General features: G+C 40.4%; 1 protein-coding gene and 1 long non-coding RNA gene across 5 annotated transcripts in view; both read right to left on the bottom strand.

Annotated features, from left to right (window-relative positions):
- Nucleotides 1–229: 229 nt before the first annotated feature.
- The window catches only part of LOC307029928 (uncharacterized protein), a 42731-nt gene continuing 27578 nt past the window's right edge, over nucleotides 230–15382 (bottom strand). Inside the window, exons 4-12 of one of the 4 annotated variants that reach the window (XM_079666090.1) lie at nucleotides 5094–5205; nucleotides 4784–4917; nucleotides 4480–4627; nucleotides 4214–4269; nucleotides 3770–4079; nucleotides 3372–3477; nucleotides 2763–3194; nucleotides 2581–2633; nucleotides 234–2446 (exon numbers count right to left, since the gene is read on the bottom strand). In XM_079666090.1, the coding sequence (XP_079522216.1) occupies nucleotides 3044–3194; nucleotides 3372–3477; nucleotides 3770–4079; nucleotides 4214–4269; nucleotides 4480–4627; nucleotides 4784–4917; nucleotides 5094–5205 (1017 nt within the window). In that variant the 3' untranslated portion in view covers nucleotides 234–2446; nucleotides 2581–2633; nucleotides 2763–3043. Of the gene's footprint in view, nucleotides 2634–2762; nucleotides 3195–3371; nucleotides 3478–3769; nucleotides 4080–4213; nucleotides 4270–4479; nucleotides 4628–4783; nucleotides 4918–5093; nucleotides 5206–15382 lie in introns of those variants that run through there. The other 3 variants (XM_079666091.1, XM_079666089.1, XM_079666092.1) reach the window with 3 other exon arrangements.
- On the bottom strand, nucleotides 13452–14730 carry LOC307030806. The gene is made up of 2 exons (XR_013805788.1): nucleotides 13769–14730; nucleotides 13452–13551 (listed from the first exon to the last, which is right to left on the bottom strand). It is a non-coding gene; the product is annotated as an uncharacterized lncRNA (long non-coding RNA).

The following is a 15382-nucleotide window of genomic DNA, read 5'->3' as shown; positions in this document are numbered from 1 at the left end:
GCCGCAATGCACGTTGGGAAATGGTGTTTATGCGAAGTGAAATCCGAATTATTTTTTTTTAAATAAAATAATACTTTATTCCGAGTGTGCTATCACACACAATACTAATTCGGCTGACTTTCATATTGGATCCAATTGGTAGATAGGTTAGCAAGAACACGGAATAAAGTCTTATGTTACTTTTAAAAAATGTTTTAACATCAATTTAATACATTAATGTAGCCTTTGTTTCTGCTAAAAGAGGTGTCGACCAGTTGGGGTAACAAGAAAATCGGCGTAATCGAGTGTGACTATTAAAAAATAAATCATATAAATTATATTAATATTGACAATAGCAACCGACCGTCAGGGTAGCATTTGCTTGGCATTTCCGGGTATATCTCGGGCCCAGCACCATATCGCTGGTTGGGTCATGTTAACAATACCGTGTAACTGTCACGTTTGAAGGGACGAAATCGTGACATCTTCACGTCTCCCAGCATAGTAAATCGTGCCGTGATACCGGGTTGGATATTATATGCCCCCTCAGGTAAGCTTAAAAAGCATCCCACACGGTAAGGGTGGACATTCCAGGCGTTAAGTTAGTAGAGACAAAAAATGCTATCTTTCTCCATGAAATGTACAAAATGTTCATCCGAAAGTAAGGTTGAATTGAACCACCATTGTCTATTGATTCCTTTGCGGGATACTAGGGAGAGACAGGGCCAGCAAAATGGGAGCATGATCTGAATTTACAATGCTCTGATATGCAGAAGATTTAACCAATGGGAGAAGTTGTTTATCAATAAAAAAGTAATCTACATGTGAAAATAAAGAGTATTCCCTATAATTTGGGTGTAAAGTACGCCATGCATCACAAACTCTATAATCAGAGAAAAAAGCTTTGATAAATTGGCAGATTTGTTTATCCTATAGATATTGGTAGATGATCGATCTAAAACAGGGTCAAGCCAGCAGTTGAAATTGGCCCCAAGTAAGAGAGTATGTGTTGAGGTCTGGTAGTTGTGAGAACCGTTCGAAAAAAGCTACATCATCAGCGTTTGGAGCATACACATTTATTAATACAACACATGTATTAAATATTAACTGTAACAATCACAAATCGACCAAATTTGTCACCGATCACGTTATGTGATTCAAAATAAATATGTTGATCAATAAGAATTGAAACCCCTCTCGCTTTGGCTTGAAACGAGGAGTGGAACTGCTGCCCTTTCCAGCCTGATAGAAGGAGGTCATTATCCGAATTAAGAATATGAGTTTCTTGCAGAAAAGCAATATCGGTTTTAAATTGTTTGAGGTGTGAAAATACCTTTTTTCTTTTGACGGGATGATTTAGCCCCTTTACATTCCAGCTCAGAAAATGGCACCCCCTCCCCCCCACCCAGACAGCTGCTAATAAAATTAACAGCAAGCTCTTCAGAACACATTTTTAACAACTCTTCCTATCCTAACTAACACACGTATTGCTCCAGCGTCGTAAACACATTTTTTTTTAAACGCCCTACAGAAGGGAACTTTTTTCGGCTTCAATCATCAAAAGGTAGTAGAAACTCTGGAACGAGGCTACCGATAACGTAAGTCGCCAATGTCATGTCATTGGGTACTAAAAAAAGAAAGACAGGTAGCATATATAGTAAATCCAGACTGCCAGGTTTCTACACTGACACATTGAGAGGTGCGTATATTAAGAGTGCTTTTCAAGTCCATAATAGAATGAAAGAATGCATCCCAGCATGAATAAGGAACAAACGTACTTAAACACGGCTCCGGGTAAACATGCAGGTTAAGCAAGTAAACAAACCGCTGGCATTAATCCACATTTATTTGAAAGTTCAAGAGAGACAACACTGACGGCAGAGATGGCTTCCTCTCATCTCCCGGGCACAGGCACAGGGTCACTTTTGCGGTTCCGATGACTTCTGGAGGGTGGCGATGTACTTCTTTGCTTCCTCCACAGAGCTGATCCACTTTCTGCCTCCACCGGGGAGTGTGAGGCGAAGCTGAGCGGGGAAGAGCAAAGCAGGCTTGAGTCCCAGTTTGTAGAGTTCTTTCATGGTATCCTTGTATTCCACCCGCTGGCTCATGACCTCAGGGTCCTTGAGGACCTGAATTTGCCGGGCGCAGTACGCAACACAACTGTTTTCCAAGTCTTCAACAGTACAGATGTACAACGCAATTCGTCGGTAGGGCTTTCCACTGGTCTTTTGTACATCTCCACAGTGAAAGGGATGTCCGTTCCGGGGATATTTGTAATCTCCCTCGCATCAGGGTATAACAAAACATGGGCACCATCTTCCACGATCTGGTTAAAAGCTTTCTGCTTTTTTATGGCAGCAGCCAACAGTTCTTGACATGACCATTGAGGTTCAATATCAAGGGGAAGTAACCTCCCTCTCACAGGTCTAAGGAAGCCATCCATCATCCTCATTACTCCAACAGAAATCTGCAAAAAGACAATAACATGCGAATGAATAAAAAAATGTTTTAATGAATAAGCTAAAGTCTTCGGACATTATATGAGAGTGTGGTGACCAGATGTGAATTACAGCTGTATCCATAATAGAAAACGTTGCATACCTTCACTATTTTCAGTTTCTTTTCCCTAGATAAGGACACTACAGCTGAGCTTCCTGCTACAAAAAACTTTTTTAATTTTCAAACAAGTTTAACAAAAAAAAAACATTTTAAGAACAATTTTGTACATGTGAATAATAAACTGTTTGTGTGCATATTTCACATCCAGGTACGGTGGAACTGACCGTGTGTTCCCAGTCCCACAAGACGACTTGGGCCAGTTTGTTCTGAACTCGACCAACAGTCCATGTGGAGACGACCACTTCCAGGAACAATTTCAAAAAACGAGTGGTCTAATGCAACCCTTGACCTGGGAGTCCTGTGTTGCGAACCATATAAACATGAAGAACATGGCTAATTTGTCAATTGTAAGCCCAGCTTTCAATAAAGTCCAAAACCAGGCGAATTTTGGATTCCAAAGTCCATGTTGCTTTCAAACTGTTCGTAGGTGCTTGACATCGGTATTTCAATTGTGTTTGAGCAGGTTCTGCCGATCGGAAAGCGAGATGTCCGCTGAAAAATCAATTGGGGTCTCGGCTGAATTTGAGACGGTGGCAGGGTGTTTAATCCTGTTAAGAACATCAGGATGTCTCTGAGGAGGAGTCCTGTTTGTTTTTCTGTGAAGAAAAAGTAGTATTACGCTTTGTTTTTTTAAATATCAAGATTGATATCAGACGCTGGTGTAGGGTGCCTGAGAGGTCTGGTAAAGGTAAACACAAAATATATTCAAACTACTGTTAAAACATAGTGCTTCTTGTGGCACAAAATAATATATTGACAAAGTTTTATTTTACCCTGGCAAACTGTCGTCCATTCTTGGAGTGCTCTCTATCGGAACATTTGGAACGGCACATTTGCACGGACCACCGTCCTCTTCACTTGAACTTGTTTCAGTGAAACCTAAGAAATTAAAAGTGTTATGATCAATATTATAAAAATAATTGTTTCCCTCCGTCTGTACCTATCATCAAATGTTGGTTTGAATCGTGAATTATTGCATTGACATCAATCAGAAAGGATTAAATCGAAACAACATTTTTGTGAAATTTAAGTTCAACCTCGAAGAGAAAGGAATGATGGGTTGAATTAATTGTGTTAATAAATATAGACAGACCAACTGTTATGTTTACATTTGAATTATTATACAGTTAAGTGCTTTAAACAAGGGGGAATATATGTCAGAAGCACTTACAACTGTTTTCAAAGTCTACATCAGTACTGATGTACAACTTAATCCGTTGGTAGGGCTTTCCACTGGTCTTTTTGTACATCTCCACTGTGAAAGGGATGTCCGTTCCGGGGATATTTGTAATCTCCCTCGCATCAGGGTACAACAAAACATGGGCACCATCTTCCACGACCTGTTTAAAAGCTTTCTGATTTTTTATGGCAGCAGCCAACAGTTCTTGACATGACCATTGAGGTTCAACATTAAGGCGGAGTAACCTCCCTCTCACAGGTCTAAGGAAGCCATCTATCATCTTCATTACTCCAACAGAAATCTGCAAAAGACAATAACATGCAAATGAATAAAAACATTTTGAAAATGAATAAGCTAAAGTCTTCGGACATTATATGAGAGTGTGGTGACAAGATGTGAATTACAGATGTATTCATAATAGAAAACGTTGCATACCTTCACTATTTTCTGTTTCTTTTCCCTAGATAAGGACACTACAGCTGAGCTTCCTGCTACAAAAAAACACAGGAATAAAACATTAAATACTCATCATTATGTTCAATAGGAGTCTCATCCTCAATCCCTTCAGTGGAACATCTTAGAGCACATTCAACAGTAGGTAAGCCACATAGTTTAGAGATGTATTTGTATAATAACAGAATTCAAACTTTTAAACCAAGTTTTCTATAAATACTTATTTTTCTGTAATAAAACCTATTTACCTGCACTGGTGCTAGGCTGTGCACTAGTGGTGGGCATCTCCTCAGAGACTTTGCCAGCCATATCCTTTAGAAACGTGATGTCTCTGCCACAGACACCACAAACGCCATGGGGAGCTGTCACGCTGGACCCACAGAATGGACAGTACATCTGTGGAGAAATAAAATGTAGGACAGCTAGGTTAAGTCAAAAAGAGTGGATATTTTTCGGTTACCTAAATATTATAATCGTATTAAAGAAGGGTCTTTTAATTAACTCATCAGAAGCCAACCTCCATTTATTTGTTTGGACTGACTCCATCCTTACCTCCATGAGAAAGACATCATTCCTCTTGGCAGAGGACAGGATGTCCTTCACCTCCCTCTCACACAGCACGCTCTTCTTGGCATTTGTGAAGAGCATCAGACGGTAGGGGTTGTAAACTCCAATGTACACAACATCTGCATTCACAAAAAGACACAAACCAGAGATCATGCTGTCATGTTTTTCAATGTCGAAATATATATTACAGTATATAACCACATGAAATCATGACAGTTGGGGTTCAAACTGAATACAAGAGTAGTAAAAGTGCCATCAAACAATCTGATGTGACCAAGGTCTGAAAGAAACTAACCTATGTCTGGATCTCTGGCCAGCTCCTCATAGCTTCCGTAAACTCGGGATATGCTGTGCTTTGTGGCAAACTGCTGTGCATCCTCTAATTTACAAGCTGCCACAGCCACAACCTGTAAATCCAGTTTATAATATTATTCACCACAACAAGGTAATCCTGTTCCACCTTAATGAAAAGCCCCCTGAAATAAAAATGTGCTTGCAGAAAAATAATAACACTGACTACTGGAAATGTGAAAATATAATTTCCATATTCAATTTTCTGTGTAAACTCAATAACTTCATGTTTCTCTTGCTAAAACTGTGCATTTATCAGTGTTGGGAGGCAGCTATACTTTACAATAGTAACCCATGTATAGTCAATTTAAAGATTCAATAAATATAGTCTTTCTAGCAAAATGTTGTTTTTAAGTGGTACGCAGCTATTTAATATTTGTTATGTTTTCGTTGTTGGGTACCGTAATTACTCGGTTATAGAGTCAAAATAAAATGTAGGTGACCATTTAGTGTTTACTTTACAGTAAAAAAACAAAGCGTGCCAAAGTGTTAAAAAATGCTGCAGACTGTCGTTTGAAATGTCTATAAACCCTTTAAAGCTGCATGTTGCACATCATCAACACTGGATTAGTACTTTACTTTAACCATGGACTGTAAGAAATGTGTGGGAACTGTCTGCGGACATACACACTGCACGGAGCGAAAAGCCTCGCTGGGATAGACCAGGGGTTCCCAAAGTGGGGGTTGCGAGACCCCGACGGGGGGTCGCAAGATGATTTCAGAATCCTCTTGATGTGACCCCTGAGGTGTTTAAAAAAAAAAAAAATCAAAATATATTTTTTAATTATTATTATTTGTATTATTATTAATAATAATAACGTGTGCATAGATATTTTTGTATTATGTAAGCCTGTTTAATAGGTGAGCGGGACAAATAAAGGAATTTTGATTCTGACAGATTTACAACAGTATCATTTGCAGCTCAAAGGTCACTTTACAGCACCACAGTAAATATCAGAGACGTCAAACAATACATTTTTCAAAATGAAACGTTGGTTAATACCAACTAGTGAGAAGGCAGACAGGCCAACTGACAAGGCAGCGGAGGAGAGCGGAGAGCCGCCATCACAAAGGCCGTCGACTTCTTGCGCGGGAAGAGGAGGAGGAGGAGGAGGAGGAGGAGGAGGAGGAGGAGGAGGAGGAGGAGGAGGAGGAGGAGGAGGAGAAGACGACGACAACCGTAAGGCAGTGACCTTTGGACCATAAGCAGTCAGACCAGCCTTCATCCAAGTGTCGCAAGTATCGAGAGGAATACATCCAGTACGGATTCACATGCCTCATTATCAATGAAGCACAACATCCCCAATGTGTAGTGTGCACTGAGGTTCTTGCACATGAGAGCTTAAAGCCCGTACAAATCCTCAGACATTTAAACACGAAGCACCCCTCTCTTGCTACTAAACCAGCAGATTTTTTCCGCCGAAAGTAGAGAATTGCAAGGCCAAAAGAAAGTTATAACTAACCAAGCAACAATCCCTACCAAGGCTCAAAAGGCATCATATGAGGTGGCATATTTAATTGCACAGGCAAAAAAGCCACACACAATCGGGGAAACCCTAATTAAACCTGCTGCTATCGCTATGAGTATCTGGGCAATGCATGGGGATAAACAGGCACAGGAGCTGGAAGCAGTGCCGCTGTCTGACGGGACCATATCCCGGCGCATCACGGACATGGCCCAGGATATCAAGTGTCAGCTGATTGACAGAGTGAAGAAAGGGAAATATGCTTTACAGTTAGACGAATCCACAGATATGTCAAACTCTGCCTAACTGCTTGTTTTCGCCAGATACAGTTTTGATGTAAAACTTGATGAGCACATGCTGTTTTGCACCCCGCTGGAGCTAAAGTGCACAGGCGAGGACATTTTCACAAAACTTGACAACAAAATAAAAGAAGAGGGACTGTTTTGGGATGAGTGCATCGGTGTGTGTACAGATGGTGCTAGAGCAATGCTGGGGAAAAAGAGAGGACTAAAAGCAAGAGTCTTACAAGTGGCGCCCCACGTTATCTTAACGCACTGTATTATCCACAGAGAAGCTCTAGCGAGTAAAACGCTTGACCCAGAGCTTAAAAGTGTTCTTGAGACGGCGATAAAAATGGTTAACTACATAAAATCCCGTCCACTCAATACCAGGCTGTATCTCTGCAACGAACTGGGATCGGAGCATCAGGGCCTGCTGTTCCACACAGAAGTCAGGTGGCTTTCAAGGGGAAATGTTCTCAGCCGCCTGTATGAACTGCGGGGCGAGGTGCGCTTATTTCTCACGGAGCATGGGTCCCAGCTCGCTGACCACCTGACAGACCCTAACTGGTTAACAAGGCTGGCATACTTGTCTTGCATATTTGACAGAATAAACGGACTTAACCTGTCATTGCAAGGTGAGAACACAAGCATCATGTCCTTGAATTATAAAAATCTGCGCATTCAAGAGGAAAGTGGATCGCTGGACTGCGCGAGTTGAAATTGGCAGGAATGACATGTTTCCTGAGCTGGAGGAATTCATAGAGGAAAATGATCTTAGTGTTAACTCTGTGAAGAAGTCTATCACTACCCACCTGCAAGCCCTCCTGGAACACTTTAACAAGTATTTCCCAGAGGAAGCAGCTCCGGAAAAATATGACTGGATAAGATCACCATTTACCTTAACGACCGCAAGTCATCTGTCATCCGACATGGACGACGCACTGACTGAACTGTCAAGTGACCGCACATTAAAGACAGCTTTTAATGCGAAGACGCTGAGTTCTGTATTTCAGTCGAGAGGGAATACCCACAGCTTTCCAAGGCCGCGATGGACGTTCTGATGCCGTTTGGCTCCACATACCTGTGCGAAAATACTTTCTCGGCACTGACATACATAAAAAACAAATACAGATCTCGTCTAAACGTGGAGGATGATCTCCGAGTGGCCGTCTCCAAAATTAAGCCCAGGATGGATTTGCTGTGCTCCATGCATATTGCCCACCCGTCTCATTAGGTGAGATTAACGCTGAAACATAGCGTATTCCCCAAATGTAAATATGCACCGCAACAATGTTCATATGTTTATTAGTTATTATTACCTTTTATGTCTTTAAAGTTTGCACAGCAACAATGTTCATATGTTTATTACCTTTATGTATTTTTACAGTTTGCACCGCAACAATGTTCATATGTTTAGGCTACTACAGTTTATGTCTTTTAAAGTTTGCAGTTGCACCGCAACAATGTTCACTCCTAATTCACATGGAGATTACTTTGACTCACGAGTTCTGCTGTTATCTTATATTAAATTGCTATATGTAAAATCATATCATTCATGGTTGTCAGGCTGTTCTGTTCTTGTGTGTTGTCGTTATGCGCGTGTTTGGATACGCCTATTAGTGCGTGCGTCCTGTGCAACGTTTTTTTCTTCTTCCAGTCACCACGTGATAGTGGGGGGTCGCAAGTCTCTGGCACTGTTATTTTCAGTGTTGGGCAAGTTACTTCCAAAATGTAATATATGACATATTACTTATTACTCTCTTTTGAAAGTAATAAGTTACATTACAATATTACTGTCTCTGAAATGTAATGAGTTACACTACTTTAGTTACTTTCACCAAAATAACCGCAAAAGAATAGCTAGGTATTTTAAATGCTAAAATGTAGTTTAGTGCAGCTCATTATGCATCCAGTGAAGGGCAATGTGGTATAGCATAACAACTGTGTAGGCCCTTAAGGCTACTAACAACTTGTATTACAGGGCTTAGTTGAATACTCGATTCTGATTGTAAATTCTTAACATGTGACACGTTGTTAATACAGCAGTACAGACCGCTGTCAAGGACTATAATGAAGGTTAACATATTGTAAATCAAGGCAAATATTATTTAAACCATGCTCATGGTTTGAAATGGCAAACATTGAAAGGCAAAAGTATTATTAAAACCATGTAGCCTACTACATCATCACCTTGGTCCCATCATATACGCTGGGAAGAGAATATTTACTGTGCTTGAAAACTGGTATCACATCATCATGTGAGGTTGACTTTGTGACCTGGAGAACATTTCAGCTGCAACATCAGCTCGTTGATAGCTAATAAGCTTGGGATATGAGATATTTTTGTAGCCATTCGTGGTGAAGGCATCTGTGCTATTGTATGCATTATTTTTAACCCAACATTTCTACAGGCATGTCAGAATATGGTACTATTTTCACATGAATATTCTAGCCATTCTCTATTTTTATACCACAAGCTGCAAAATGACCGCCTTACCCCACTGTACAGGCGGGTAGTTGTTTAGATAGCAGAGGGGCGGCGTAGTTTCGGGCGACGAAGACTGCTGCTCCGGGGCCGGCGAGTCAGGCGGGAGTAAGCTAGTGTCCACAACGGAGGGTAACGTGATGTCCGCATCTGACCTGTTGCTACTGTCTGCAGTAGATGCAGTGTTGCTGGGGTTTAGTGATGGTTGCTTTAACCATTTTCGTATAAATGATTATCCACAGATCAGATGTGTGTCACTGCTGTGGAAGCCCTTTGGAAATGATGCACGCGCAGCGGAGCAGGTCACGCGCACCTGACACAATTTGTTGTTTGTATTTTTCGCTACGTTCTCTTTTTTGAATGGTTGCATAACGTTCAACTTCCCCGAAGATCTCAACGCGAAGCCTTAGGGTAAACACCAGGTTTACTAATCTACCCGCACAATTTGTCCGGTGTCGGAATGTCTCGCTATGTTAGTACATTCTTAAAAAACAAAACACCATTTAATTTCGGGTTAAAATGTGTTGTAACTGCGTTACTGAGCATTGTAACGGGTAATATATTACCCATATTTCATTAGTAATGCGTTACATTACTTCGTTACAGCTAAAATATATATATTACTGTAACTCCGTTACTTTTGTAACGCGTTACACCCAACACTGGTTATTTTGGGGGTCGCGGGCTGAAAAGTTTGGGAACCCTTGGGATAGACTGTAGTCGAGACGTGTTGCAAAATAAATATTTAAATGTGTGTGCGCTTCTGCTGGTACCTGGTGGTCTTCATGAGGAGGGGTCTTCAGGGCCACAGTAAAGTCATGACTGATCCTCCCAGTGCTACAGATTCCCCACCTGGTTGCCATGTTGGACGAGTTGCATGTTCCTGCAGTTCTAGAGAGGCGAAGTCCCGCCCATCTACTTCCGACCCATGGGAACCCGGAAGCGGAAAATTATACATTGACGTCAATGGAGAGAGAAAAGTCATCTTTCGATCCCGTTTGAATTGTGCCACGAATGACACATATGATGTTTGTCAAATTAAAAGAACATTTTGCAAGTCAAAAAAATAAAAATGTGTCGTAAAACTGTGAAGTTACAATTTTTTTTGTGTGAAACCGCTCAGTGAACTACAGGTCTCTGGTCTCGCACAATACGCGTCACCATCACAAAGATGGCTGTCACGTTAGTAAATTTCACCTGTTTCTTTCAGAATGAGGCGAAAAAGTATAAAACGAGGTAAAAATCACTACAAGTCTGGGCATGTTGAGAGCTGTACATACACGAAAGGGAGCGGTTCTGTAAGAGCCAGCATGCGGGACCGGCTTTACAAGGTTTCAGTGAGTAATATGAGTGCAATGTTTAAGGTTAATGTCAGCTAGCTAACAAGGTACACTAACGTGTTTTGTTTTAGCAACTAGTTTTCTCCTTAAGAACTTTGTGGTGTCTGTGTATGCTGTGGATAACATTAGTGTTCACAAGAACAAGATACACTCCCGTGTTTTGTTTTAGTTGCTCTTCAGATTGAAGCGGCCAGTTCTATATCGACTATATGTGTGATCTCCTTTTTACATCTCGTTGTGTCATTTGAGTTTATTTGCTGTGTGTAGATTCAAGGATTTTGGTTATCTTGTCCAGGGATGCAAACTTGTCACCTTTCGGCGAAATTCTCCGTTTTCAATCCAAAATAGGTCGTTTTTGTGATTCCTGTAGATCTGCAATAAAAATATTTTTGGGGTATGGGAGGGGGTCTGGGACCCGGATTAATGTGCGGCCGCGAGCTTTTTTTTATATATTATAATGAAGCGCGAGCTGTGTGCTCGAGTCTTCCTGCCTGTCGGCTCTGCTCATGATGTATAATAAGCCTCTGCTGCTCGGCGATGATGGTCTAGCTTCAGCAGCTACATTACCTACGGTGCGTTCGTTAATATTAACTGTGCGTCCGGAGTCACTGTGGCACAGACTGGACCGCTGGTGAACAGCTGTTAGAACGGGCCGTTCAGGTGTTCACAGTAGAGCTCCCTGTCGGAGCGGCAGAGCGTGATGTGCACTGAAAAGTTTTTTTTTCCCGTCGCAATATTATCGTTGAGCTAGCCAACTAGCATACATTGTCACTATCTGCTAACGTTAGCTTTAGCCTTCGTTTTCTAATCGTTTTTTTCATAGGCTATAAACAGAGGTGGTATAAGTATATATCTTGTAATTGATTCAAAGTAGAAGTACTCAGTTCTTGTACTTGAGTAAAAGTAGAAGTACCAGAGTGTAGGAATACTCTGTTACAGTAAAAGTCCTGCATTCCAAATGTTCCTCAAGTAAAAGTAGAAAAGTATTATTATCAAAATATAGTGAAAGTAGCGACAGTAAAAGTAGTCATTTTGCAGATTGGTCCATTTCAGAATAATATGATATGTTTTATCATGACTGATCATTAAAGTGTTATCAAAGCTGGTAAAGGTGCAGCTAGTTTGAATGACTTTGTATACTGCAGGCAGGGTAGCTTGTGGATTTACTCCAGGTGGAACTAAAGTCTGATTTAACACTTGATTATATTTCACATCATTCATCCACATCTGTAAAGTAACTAAAGGTATTACATACATGTAGTGGAGTAAAAGTACACCATTTACCTCTGAACTGTAGTGGAGTAGAAGTACAAAGTAGCAAAACATTGAAATACTTAAGTAAAGTACAAGTATCTCAAAATTGTGCCCAAGTATAGTACTTGTTGAGTTTATGAACTTAGTTACTTTACACCAGTGGCTATAAAGATAGAAAGACTAAGCCTTGCACAGAGGCATGAAAATACATTTTCAAAATGCTCAACAGTGCTGCCAAAATTATAAACTGACTGCTACACAATTAAAATAAATGCTTTTTATATATTTCTATTAGATGTGACTTTATGGCGTTTCTGTTAATATTAACACTGCTGCTTTAGTTGTTCTGACTGCTAAAATCCTCTGTTATTCCTCATTTTAAAGCCGATATTCTGTGGGGTCAGGGGGCTCGGATCCTTGTCACCTTTTTCATACCTGATGAGTTTGCATCCCTGTTGTCAATTTGTTTGGTTATCTAGGCACAGCTGTGTGTGACTCCCTCTGGTACACTGGTATGTGTTTTCCTAATGTAGAGAGCATTGATTAATTAATAAACTACACACTGACTCTAGATCCTGACCAAATCCTTATTTTTTGATCAAATGTTTTTCAAAAATGTATTGTATATTATATAACAGCTGCACATCACAGACCGGAGTCTCTGCTACTGTGGACCACGAAGGAGGGGATCATCATCCCCATCCCCAAAGACCCTGCATGGCATGGAAATCTCCTCCTCCTGGAACAATTCTACACCCAGCATATGCTCCCTGTGTTGGCCAGTAGAGAGGAGGACATTTAAATAAACATACTCTTAACACCCTCGGACTCTGCGTTGTGTTTCGTATGTGTGATGGGGTGTTATGCAGAGGGGAGGAAAACAGGACACAGCAGATTGGGACTGTGGTGGAGATGCTGAGCAGTTATTTAATTGTTGCGTGTAATTATTATTATACTGCGTGCTTCTTAGTTATTCCATCTTTTGCTGTAACATGGATCTGTATGTAACTCTATATTTACTTGTTATCTACCACACTTCCTTCTACATCATACACCATCATTATACATTATGGTGTATATAGGATATATATTTATTTGTATACATATCTGTAAATTGTATAATTTTATTTTTCGTATTTGGGATTTCTCTTTTGTCCACTCAAATACACTTGGCCCTTTCTCTTTTCCATGTGGAAAATGGCAGCTGCATATTCGGCTTTTCTCATCTGCTCCCTGTCTGCTCGTCTACAATGAGACAATTATATAATTCATTACTAATAATCATTTAAACCTGTTATTACCAATATTTCACAAATTCTTCATGTAAACTTAAGAGCACAGCTGTATGTTGAGTGTCAACTTTGCTTGGTTCATCTTACTGGGGGGCAGCTACATGGATGTCGGTGCAGTCCACAATAATTTTGCAGCTGAAGGCAGAATGAATTTATTATTGACTCAGAATGAAGCACAACTTCATGTCATACAATACATTGACTTTATTTGTAATTGTGTAAAAAAATATGAATATTGATTAGCAAGCAGGACCTGCAGGAACAGAGGATGGTGATGGATGGAGCTGGGAAGAGAGAATAAAGAAAAAAGATCAACTTTATTATCGGATATTAAAAATTCAATTTCAAAACAAGTTGCCGCTCCTACAGTTTTCTAGTATGTAAAGATGATTTCACATGACCAATGCAAAATATCCCACTCAATACATGTGTGTCTCTGAGGGGTATATTGTGCCTATGATGTATATAAATAATATACCATAACCAAATACTATTACGTACAGTGGAAATCAGGTTGCCAGAGCAGGTCAGACCAGTGTGCATGTTCCTCAGGGTCTCAGCAGTTACAGGTGAGGTAAAGAAAATAAAAGAGAAAAAGGTCAGTAACAACACTTTAAAGTAACAACACTGAATAATTATCTCTTTTAATAATTTTCTCTCAGTAATCACTCAACTACTGTCTTTCCAACAAACAGATTGACTCACTCTCACTATCATCACAATGAAACACGTCCAGAAGAATGTCATGCAAAGCTGCCTGCCTTCCTTCCTTCGACTCTCCCTGAACTGCCTGATCTTTTAATGGTCAATGTTAACCATTTGTGCAGATAGCATTAAGTAGAAAAGATCGCTGATACTAATGTGGCGTTAGCCTACCTCCCGCCCCCTTAGCACCTGGTGGAGGGGGCGATAGGCTACTCTTCAAATGTTTCACAAAATACTTACCATCATGACTACTCTTACTGTTTAACATTTTGGTTTACTTCATGTTAAGGCTAATACAAATGACAAGGCTAAGTAATGTAATATAATGCTAACTAACATGCTCGCTACTAGCTAGGTAGCTAACTTGACTATGTTCCATGCAAAACATGTATATTACCTGATATGTTTGGTCCGACGACTCCTGGTCCTTTCATCAGACGGGAAGCGATAGAACGAGCAAGTGGTATGATCTCTTTTGTGATTACAACCTCGTACAAAGCACACAGGCATCTTGTAAAAGTGAATTTATTGGAGCAATCTCTTATATTTATTGGAGGGAATAAATCAGTCTTCTTCTTCCTCTTTGCTTTGCGAGTCACAACCAGTCTTGGAGCATTATCGCCTATGACATCACTTACGCGACCCAGAATGCATTTGGGATTTGTAGTCTTTCTAGTTGCGTATTATTCATAGTCTTATATTTCAGCATTTTTACGACAAACTGTGACTTTTTTTGCATGGAAATGATTGTTTAAGATTGACAAACATCATATGTGTCATTTGTGGCACAATTCAAACGGGATCAAAAGATAACTTTTCTCTCTCCATTGACTTCAATGTATAATTTTCCGCTTCCGGGGTCCCATGGAGGCTCCCGGAAGGGGAGGGACTTCGCCTCTGAGAGAGGCGAAGTCACGCCCATCTACTTCCGGTCCATGGGACCCCGGAAGCGAAAAATTATACATTGAATTCAATGGAGAGAGAAAACGTATCTTTTGATCCCGTTTGAATTGTGCCACGAACTACACATATGATGTTTGTCAATCTTAAACAATCATTTCCATGTCAAAAAAGTCAAATTTTGTCGTAAAACTGTTGAAATATAAGGCTATGAAAAATACGCGACTACAAAGACTACAAATCCCAAATCCCATTCTGGGTCGCGCATGTGATGTCACAGGCGATAATGCTCCAAGTGGTTGCGACTCGTAATTAAAGCGAAGAAGAAGATTTCATAACTGATTTATTCCCTCCAATAAATATAAGAGATTGCTCCAATAAATTCACTTTTACAAGATGCCTGTGTGCTTTGTACCATGTTGTAATCACAAAAGTGATCATACCACTTGCTCGTTCTATCGCTTCCCGTCTAATGAAAGGACCAGGAGTCGCTGGATCAGACATATCAGG

This window comes from Notothenia rossii (genome assembly GCF_949606895.1).
Source record: "Notothenia rossii genome assembly, chromosome: 2".
NCBI lineage: Eukaryota > Metazoa > Chordata > Actinopteri > Perciformes > Nototheniidae > Notothenia > Notothenia rossii.
This window is presented reverse-complemented; position numbering and strand designations above follow the sequence as displayed.